The 10,404-nt window shown below is 37.2% G+C and overlaps 1 protein-coding gene, 1 non-coding gene and 1 pseudogene across 2 annotated transcripts in view; 1 reads left to right on the plus strand and 2 right to left on the minus strand.

Annotated features, from left to right (window-relative positions):
• Window positions 1-2,700, minus strand: part of LOC103515031 — a 9,354-nt gene extending 6,654 nt beyond the window's left edge. The window contains exon 1 of the mRNA XM_026827849.1: window positions 2,242-2,700. Within this exon, the coding sequence (XP_026683650.1) occupies window positions 2,242-2,548 (307 nt within the window). The 5' untranslated portion in view covers window positions 2,549-2,700. The remainder of the gene's footprint in view (window positions 1-2,241) is intronic.
• LOC113469856 lies at window positions 1,571-1,726 on the minus strand. The gene has a single exon (XR_003393143.1). It is a non-coding gene; the product is annotated as a U1 spliceosomal RNA (small nuclear RNA).
• Window positions 2,078-2,214, plus strand: LOC113469857 (annotated as a pseudogene).
• Window positions 2,701-10,404: the final 7,704 nt, after the last annotated feature.

Here is a 10,404-nt window from a genome sequence, read left to right on the forward strand (position 1 = left end):
AAAAAAAATACACTTGTGCTAATGGCCTGCGCTTTTCCCGGTCCCTACTTTAAGTCTATCAGTCAATGTGGTTAATGCCAGAACGATGCCAGTAATAAAACTCCGTCACTAAAAACCTACAGTGATGTTGAACCTCTATCAATAATCGTTGTTGGTTTCTTTTTTTCTTTTCTTTCTTTTTTTTTTTTTTTTTTTTTTTTTTTTTAGCTAAACCCCTTTGGGGGAGGATCTTTTTAAAAAATTAAAAAAAAAAAAAAGATGAGTGTTCCATCGCTGTTTTTATTTCATAGCAATGAAACAACTGCTACATTAGACGCATGTGTTCTGTGTCGTAGCATGCCCATCCCGTAGTATGCCTCTCATCAGATGGGCGAGGCGAGAAGAGACACAATACTTCCCATTTAGGTGCTGGGTCAACACGAGAAGACCAGAAAGTAACCCGTTGAAATATTCGATATCGAAAAACGAGAAAAACTTTTGTCGATGGTGGGATTCGAACCCGAGATCTTCTGCATGGCAAGCAAGCGCGTTAAAGTGTAGTTGCTTGTTTGCAAAAAGATTCACGATTCATTCTTCTTCATTTTTCGACCAATTGCCCTCAAAGTATGTAGGTGCGATCACCTAATGAAATTGAAACAGTAACTAAATACAGAACGTGTTAGAATCAATCCTGAGTGAACTTCATGACAATGAATTTAAAATAAATACCGCCAGTCTAGTTAGCTTAGTTGGTAGCGCGTCTGCCTTGTAAGCGCTAGGCCGCGGGTTCGATTCCTGCCCGGGGCGGATTTTATCCTGATGGGATAATGTTCGTTGGGTTCGATTCCCGCCCGGGGCGGATTTTATCCTGATGGGATAATGTTCGTTCTCGGAACGGCTGGCTTTCTCCTATCTGGTTCGATTCCCGCCCGGGGCGGATTTTATCCTGATGGGATAATGTTCGTTCTCGGAACGGCTGGCTTTCTCCTATCCCTCTCTTCCTTCTCTGATTTTGGGACGATAAGACCATAGCAGTTACAGTTCCCTCTGTCAAACCTCTTAACAAAAAAATACATGTGTTTTTTTTTTTTATCCTGATGGGATAATGTTCGTTCTCGGAACGGCTGGCTTTCTCCTATCCTGTCTTCCTTCTCTCTTCGATTTCTCTAGCAGTCACAGTTCCCTCTGTCAAACCTCTTTAAAAAAAAACTTGATATTTGCATTCGCTTAAAAAAGTACAGTTAAAGTTCCTTCTGTCAAACCTCTTAAAAAAAATAATAATAAAATAAAATAAATACCTAGTTCAAGCAACTCAGAAGTCTCAGAACTCATTAAAATAGCCCCCGATGGAGCTTCAATAATAAAATAAAATAAATACCTAGTTCAAGCAACTCAGAAGTCTCAGAACTCATTAAAATAGCCCCCGATGGAGCTTCAAATTTAGCAAATTTCTTTTATAACTTATAACATAACTACCTCCTTACATATTCTTATGTTTCGTCAAAATCGGAAGTTATGAAGAATAGACAACATGGACAAGTAAAAGACATTCAGCCGAAAGTATATCAAACTTTTCAATTTTCAATTAGGGTAGGGATGTGCGCGTACGCAATCCCCGCTACCAAAAATTACGCGCCCGAGGTATTCACATTTGGAATACTCGCAGGCCAACCTAAGTGCAATGGAAGGGCCTCACCCTGGAGGAACCTCCTTCTTGATCAAGGTAGCCTCCACGCCAGGTAAGTATGATTGGAGTAGCGTTCAGCTAGGTCTTATGTGAAACTCGAAACATAAAATAGTGAGAAGTTACGTGATAAAGTATATTCCTGCACTGCACTGTAGCTCTACAATCTCTACATAAAACGAAGAGAACAAGAATAACAAGATGTTCTCCCCTCGTTTTATAACGCGTAGCGTGGAGACTACAGTGCAGTGCAGGTAAAACGAAGAGAACAAGAATAACAAGATGTTCTCCCCTCGTTTTATAACGCGTAGCGTGGAGACTACAGTGCAGTGCAGGAATATACTTTATCACGTAACTTCTCACTATTTTGTGTTTCGAGTTTCAAATAAGACCTAGCTGAACGCTACTCAAATCATACTTACCTGGCGTGGAGGCTACCTTGATCAAGAAGGAGGTTCCTCCAGGGTGAGGCCCTTCCATTGCACTTAGGTTGGGTTCTTCTCGACCTATGTCCTCGAACTTGATTTCAGTTACAGGTGGTTCTTCCTGTCCAAGAGATTCTGGATTTTCTGTTTTATCTGGTGATTCATCAGTAATATTATCAGCAGGACTTTTGTGATCTGTAGTATTAGACGCTTCTACAATATCTATTGTCTGTTTCTCCTGATCTGCTAGTAGATCAATATCTCCCCGATCTACTGAAATCCTACTTGAATCCACACAACCCCATTGCTCTTCTTCTATAACTTGTTTGCATAAATCGTGGTATTGGTCTATTAGGCTGAATATATCAGAAATGTCATCATTTGTTTCATGCGCAGTATCACACATCTCATGAAAGTTGACATGGTTGCAAGGGCAGGGTTTACATACAAAACAGGCCATCAGATAGTACCAGCGACCAGAGTACCTGCTAAGTTAATCTGACGAGAATTTAAAGGTATCTTAATAATTTTGCAGGGGCTTCCAAGGAGAAGCTCCCAATTACATATTGTCAATTAAATCTCTCAATAGTTTTTGTTTTTAGTGCCTTCAAATTTAATACCTTTCACATTAGCTAAAATAAAATAACAATTTCCTATTACGGTACCTACCTGCTAAGTTAATCTGACGAGAATTTAAACGTAACTTAATAATTTTGCAGGGGGCTTCCAAGGAGAAGCTCCCAATTATTGTATATTAAATCTCTCAATAGTTTTTGTTTTTAGTGCCTTCAAATTTAATACCTTTCACATTAGCTAAAATAAAATAACAATTTCCTATTACTTTTTTATTATTATGACACCATTTTATTTTTTAAGAGGGGGAAAAAAAGGAAGAAAAATATTGCTAAGTTTCTTTTTTCTCTCCCGGTTTTTTGTTCTTGCATAACTTTCGTTTTGTTCACTTAAATATTATTCTTAGATATTTTATTTGCACAAAAAATGGAGCCTCTTTCTTTTTCTCTCTATAACTCCTTCTTTCTCTTCCACTTCTTAATTCCTATCTTTCTTTTTCTTCTTTTCCCCCTCTCCACTAACTTGTCCTCTCTGTCCCTCCTTCTTTCTCCATCTTTTGCTCTCTCTTCTTCTCTATCTCTCTCTCTCTCTCACACACGTACCTGCTAAGTTAATCTGACGAGAATTGAAACGTAACTTAATAATTTTGCAGGGGCTTCCAAGGAGAAGCTCCCAATTATTGTCTATTAAATCTCTCAATAGTTTTTGTTTTTAGTGCCTTCAAATTTAATACCTTTCACATTAGCTAAAATATAATAACAATTTTCTATTACTTTTTTATTATTATATGACACCATTTTATTTTTTAAGAGGGGAAAAAAAGGAAGAAAAATATTGCTAAGTTTCTTTTTTCTCTCCCGGTTTTTTGTTCTTGCATAACTTTCGTTTTGTTCACTTAAAAAAAAGGAAGAAAAATATTGTTAAGTTTCTTTTTTCTCTCGGTTTTTTGTTCTTGCATAACTTTCGTTTTGTTCACTTAATAGATGCGAATATAAATTTGCAAAGTTTTCTTCTCGCTGCATAGTTATGTATGAGTTTTGAGCTCTTTTTTGTTCGTACGTAACTTATCATCATATGTTTGTTCACTTAATATATGCGAATTTAAATTTGCAAAGTTTTCTTCTCGCTGCATAGTTATGTATGAGTTTTGAGCTCTTTTTTGTTCGTACGTATATCATCATATGCTTTAGTTTTTTAGTTGAGATAACAGTTGAGAGGAGTCAGTGTACTCAGTGGTTCTTCAGTTTTAGAATTTATTGATTTTAGTTTTTTAGTTGAGAAAACAGTTGAGAGGAGTCAGTGTACTCTGGTGCTCAGTGGTTCTTCAGTTTTAGAATTTATTGATCTCAAGTACTTATTTAAGTAGCTGCTGTATGCTGTTGTCATGTGAAAGAGCTGAAAAAATGAGGGTCTACGGAATTTTTCTTTTCCTTCTACGACTTTTAGATCCCGAGGAAAATTGATTTGAAAAATTCTGCTAAATTTTGCAAACTTTCTGTATATTTTCGGTATTTTCTACTCCATCTTTCGTCAAAAGTGTCAGACCAGGGGTGATAAAAATCCTATTCAACAGCAACGAGCGCAAACGGTACGGTACCTATAGGTACCTACCAAGTTTAGGAATCACTTGGCTAAACTGTTTTAAAGTGCTGATAATAATAATAATAATAATAATAATGATAAATACAGACCTTTCTGTTCCCAGCGAACTTTATTCAGACCTATAATACCTTGTCTTCTGAGAAATAATACCTAATAGCTTCTTTTTTTCGCACATAAAAAAAGGATGTATCTCACACATTGCAATGCAGATGCACATTTAATGCATAGGTAGACAATACATGGACATTTATGTAGGTACATACTTACATAGGTATAGAATTATAGATATTATCTACAAATTGTTTGGGAGACAATATACATAGTTTGGAGTGATTTTAGATTCAGTTGTTTGGAATGACTTGGAATATAGGAAATAGCCTCAGGTACCTACATAATTATGTATGTACGATGTAGGTAATACGGTAATACCCTAATACAGGGGTTTCCAACTACCATGTGTATGCGGGCCACATGCTACATTGGGAAGTACTTCGCGGGCCACATATGTACATAGGGGAGCATTGTAGGACACTCCCCCTCCCCAACTTTTCAGAAAAGCAGTCCGATCGAATTTTGAGCGCCGCGGGCGAAATTTTTCAAAAAAGTATTCTCGTATAATTGTAGCTGAACACTAAAGGGGGTCAGTTTCCATGACTTAATGATAAGTTTGTACGTTGAATTTTGCTTTTGGAACCGATTCCAATGTCGCGCCATCTTGGATTTTCTATGGTTTAGTACAGGCACTATCACACCAAAAGAGGGGAAACGAACTTCAGAAGAGGGGAAAATACCGAAAATACGACTCTTGTGAATCGACGGCCGGTCGACACAGTGTGGACACACCTTAATATTACACTTGGGGAAAATACCGAAAATACGACTCTTGTGAATCGACGGCCGGTCGACTAAGTGTGGACACACCTTAATATTAAATTCGACGTGATGCCGACGTCCACAGAGATCTGACTAAAAATAAATGAGTGAACAATCTAACCTACGGTCTAGGAACGAAATACTCGTAGTCCTAAACCTAAAGGTAATCTAATTTTGGTCGAAAAAAACATCTCTCTCTTTCTACCCCTCTCTCTTTCTCTCTCTCCTTCCCTCTCTCTCTCTCCCCCTTCCCTCTGTCTCTCTCTCTCTCTCTCCGTAATATACTCAGGAGACTATCACGCCAAAAGAGGGGAAACGAACTTCAGAAGAGGGGAAACGAACTTCAGAAGAGGGGAAAATACATACGACTCTTGTGAATCGACGGCCGGTCGACACAGTGTGGACACACCTTAATATTACACTTATAAGTGTGGACACACCTTAATATTACACTTATAAGTGTGGACGCACCTTAATATTAAATTCGACGTGATGCTGACGTCCAGAGATCTGACTAAAAATAAATGAGTGAACAACCTAACCTACGGTCTAGAAACGAAATACTCGTAGTTCTAAACCTAAAGGTAATCTAATTTTGGTCGAAAAAAACTTCTCTCTCTCCCTTTCTATCCCTCTCTCCTTCTCTCTCTCCTTCCCTCTCTCTCCCTCTTTTTCTTTCTATCCCTCCTTCTCTCTCTCCTTCCCTCTCTCTCTCCCCTTCCCTCTGTCTCTCTCTCCTTCCCTCTCTCTCTCTCTCTCTCCGTAATATACTCAGGAGCTCTCTCGTACAAAAAACACTTTCTCTCTCCCTCCCCAATTACTTTTTTGTATGCCTAGGTTTTAGGTGAATAAAAACAATAAATGAATGGTAGAGAAATAGTAAAATGATAAACCATTCGTAAACCCACGTTAACCATGTAAAAAGAATTGAGCTAATAGAAAAACCATACATTGTTTCTCTAATGGCATTAGACAGCATTAGTAGCAGGAAATAGAAAGCAAGCACAGGACGGGTTAATAGGTAAATAGTAGGGATCAAAAAATCTCAGGAGAGGTAATGAGAGAAACTTAAAGGAAGTAAGAAAGACGGCTATAAATGAGAAATTGTAGAAAACGCCATCACCATCACAAGGACGTTTAGTCGCTTGGTAAATAATATTGCCCAACGACCATTTTTTGGTAGGTTAGTTATTTTGAAAATTAAGGTGGTAATAAAATTATTGTGTTGAGAATACTTAAATACTAGTCACAATTATCGTTCCTCAATTACCTATAGATACCTATTACACCTTGATAAATTTTATGACTTGACTTGGACTCGAACCACCAACCTCCAGATCAGAAATCCAACTGGCTTTAACACCTACACACACTGCTATAGCAGTGATCATAATAATTATATCCTAGGGGTTGGTAATATTCATCAAATAAATCAGATTTTTTGCTCATCTTGAAACGCTTGCAAAATGGAACCTGAAACGTTGGGCAGTATTGTTTCTGAAGCGACAATTCATCATTATGTGGTGGGAAATAGCAACTGGAAGAAAGCCATGATGAGAGGGGAGGAAAAAATGAAAAGGAGGAAGATTGAGTGAAAGAAAGAAAAAAAAGGAAGCAGAAAATACTTGGCAAAACTTTTTGTGAAGAAAAGAGAAGTAAGAACGAATCAAGAAGGATAGAAATGAAACTAACATTATATTATACGTGGGGAAAGTAATGCACAGAAAGGAGGGAAAAATTATATAGAGGGAGAGAAAAATGTTGAATTAGAGATTAGAGGTACTTTTTCCCCGTCAACAATTACCAGCCCCAAGAAATGAAAATTTTTTCAAACATTTCTTTCTTAGTAATCGTAATAATTATGTAGGTAGGTACAATTCAATTCGTAACATAAATACCTAATATTTAATTTAGACTGATGCAAGCGTAAGGGTTGATTAATTTTTTTCCTAAATTAAAGCAGGTAGGTACAAAAGTACGTAGGTACATATTTATCTTATAATTTAAATATTATCTAATGACCATAAAATCATATCTTTAACACAAAAACTTACCCAAACAAAAATTTCCATTTCTTTCCAGTGTTGCCAAAGTGTAAATTCATTTTATCTGGATTAACCAATCCGTTGTGTTTAACAAAAATGTCCCTAATCATTTAACTCAAATCACAATTAACTTGGAAATACAGAGCTAATCTAAATTCCATCAGTTATTTCTCAAAGAGATTTAAATCCCGATGTTGCCGCATTGTGCAGCAGTGTTGCCAATTGTTTAATTTGGAGACGTGGCAACCTTGCATAATCATGTGGAAGGCAGGATGGTTCATATTGTTTAGCATTGGAATTATCAGGGCAGCCCATGTTGTACAACAAGGTAAGTTAGAACTCTCTCTCTCTCTTCTTCTAAAATCCTTGAAAAGTAAGTTTACAAAAAACGCTGTAACTCATCGAAAAAAAAGTTATCACTGCAGTTCAAACGCTGGAAGATAGAGCGCACCACGTTCTATTAAAAAAAACCGTTTTACGCAAAAAGGGCAAAAAATCCATATTTCCCTTTTTGCACCCAGCTCCTCAATTAGACTGCAATACTCAATAGCACGTTGAATATTCTAGTCCGCAACGGATCACTGAAGTTAAGCAACGGTGTGTTTGATCTCTAAAGCAAGCGGTGACCATTTAGGACATCACGTGTCGTTACTGATACTGTGGCTTGCAGCAGTAGAGGATCAAGAAGTTTGATAGAGGGAACTGCAAACGCGGAGGGGTTATGGGTACCTTTGAATTTTATCGAGCTACGGGTCTGTATATTTGCCTGTCTTGATGGTAGTTAAACATAATATTTTATGACACAGGTATACTTTGTTTTTATTTGCTTACATAAATCTACGAGTTTTTCTAGTGCTCCTCACATTTCTCTACTTCCTCCTCCTCCTCCACCTCCTCCTTCTTCTTCTTCTTCTTTTTCTTCTTCTTCTCCTCCTCCTGCGCCTCCTCTTTCTTCATCTTCTACTTCCTAATTCTCTTCTCTTCTTCTCCGTGTGCTAACAACATGAAAACGACATTTTCTGATGATATTAAAACAAGAGTAGACATGTTTTCTTCTTCTTCCTCCCTTTTTTTCAAACTAAAACAGCTTGCAAAATGTGATCCGTCCAGATACCGACTATACACTACACACATCATTGCTTATAACTAATGTGGTCCATAAGTTAAGCAATGGACATAATTAATAGAAAATAATAATGAAGTGAAAAGGCCATAAACCATAAATAGTGCGTGTTTCTATTATCCATATCAAATTCTCTTCCACGCCATATCTTGTCTACATAGGAGTACATTTTACTTTCTATTTCCTCCACCTCCTCCTTCTTCTTCTTCTTCTTCTTCTTCTACTTCTTCTTTTTCTTTTCCTCCTCCTGCACTTCCTCTTTCTTCATCTTCTTCTTCCTAATTCTCTTCTCTTCTTCTCCGTGTGCTAACAACATGAAAACGACATTTTCGGATGATATTGAAACAAGAGTAGACATGTTTCTACTTATGTAACACAATCTCTCTCCCTTTCTTTCACTCACCTCTCTTTCATTGCATTTTCTTAGCTCTTATTTCTCTCGAAAGAGAAATACCTATCTCATTCTCTTTCTCTCTCTCTCTCTCTCTCTCTCTCTCTCTCTCTCTCTCTCTCTATTCTCCTTCTTCTTCCTCCTCCCTTTTTTCAACCTAAAACAGCTAGCAAAATGTGATCCGTCCAGACACCGACTACACACATCATTGCTTATAACTAATGTGGTCCATAAGTTAAGCAATGGACATAATTAATAGAAAATAATAATGAAGTGAAAAGGCCATAAACCATAAATAGTGCGTGTTTCTATTATCCATATCAAATTCTCTTCCACGCCATATCTTGTCTACATAGGAGTACATTTTACTTTCTATTACCTCTAACTTTATCTTATTCTTAAGTATTCTTTTAACTTTCCAGCACTTTTATGAAAGAAAAAGAAACAATGCCCAGAGGTAGGTAGACTAGGTAGGCATTAAAAAATACCTACCCCCTTTTAGTTTAGTACCTATGTAATGTAATGTCGTGTGATGTTCACACCCATTGTTTTGTAGAGAAGTACTACAAAATGATAGGACCTTCAAAACGCGTAGGTACTTAGGTATGTACCTATTATTAGTATTATTGTACCTAGGAAGGTACTTATAGATCTTATAGTAGCTACCTACCTAATATCTAGGTAGGTATAGTAAGAAAACGAGGGGAAATAAAATTGAAGAGTACGTACCTAACTACCTAGGTACATACCTACCTACTTTTGTTGAAGAGGTTTGTAGTTAGGTACCTATTACCTATCATCTGTTCCCACGCCCAATTTTTTTTCTCTATTTAAAAATAAAAAGGTCAAATATCAGTCAGATTTTTCAAATAGAATTTCGAGTTCGGAAAAAAAAGCTTTTCACGCACGTTGAATACTCTAGTCCGCAACGGATCACTGAAGTTAAGCAACGGTGTGTTTGGTCTCTAAAGGAAGGGGTGACCATTTAGGACATCACGTGTCGTTACTGATACTATGGCTTGCAGCAGTAGAGGATCAAGAAGTTTGATGGAGGGACCTGTAACAACGGAAGGGTTATGGGTAGATACCTTTAAATTTTATCGAGCTACGGGTCTGTATATTTTTGCCTGTCTTGATGGTAGTTAAACATAATATTTTATGACACAGGTATACTTTATTATTATTTGCTTACATAAATCTACGAGTTTTTCTAGTGCTCCTCACATTTCTCTACTTCTTCTTCCTCCTCCTCCTCCTCCACCTCCTCCTTCTTCTTCTTTTTCTTCTTCTCCTCATCCTGCACTTCCTCTTTCTTCACCTTCTTCTTCCTAATTCTCTTCTCTTCTTCTCCGTGTGCTAACAACATGAAAACGACATTTTCTGATGATATTAAAACAAGAGTAGACTACCGACTACACACATCATTGCTTATAACTAATGTGGTCCATAAGTTAAGCAATGGAAATTAATAGAAAATAATAATGAAGTGAAATGGCCATAACTAGTGCGTGTTTCTACTATCCATATCAAATTCTCTTCCACGCCATATCTTGTCTACATAGGAGTACATTTTACTTTCTATTACCTCTAACTTAGGAGACAGGGAGAGAATTAGAGAAACTGAGAGAGAAAGGGTCAAATTGAAAGGAAGAGAAGGAGGGAAGGGAGGGGAGGTAAAAAAAAGGTAAAGTGTTGTCTATAGCATATAC

This window comes from Diaphorina citri, unplaced genomic scaffold (genome assembly GCF_000475195.1).
Source record: "Diaphorina citri unplaced genomic scaffold, Diaci psyllid genome assembly version 1.1 scaffold1260, whole genome shotgun sequence".
NCBI lineage: Eukaryota > Metazoa > Arthropoda > Insecta > Hemiptera > Psyllidae > Diaphorina > Diaphorina citri.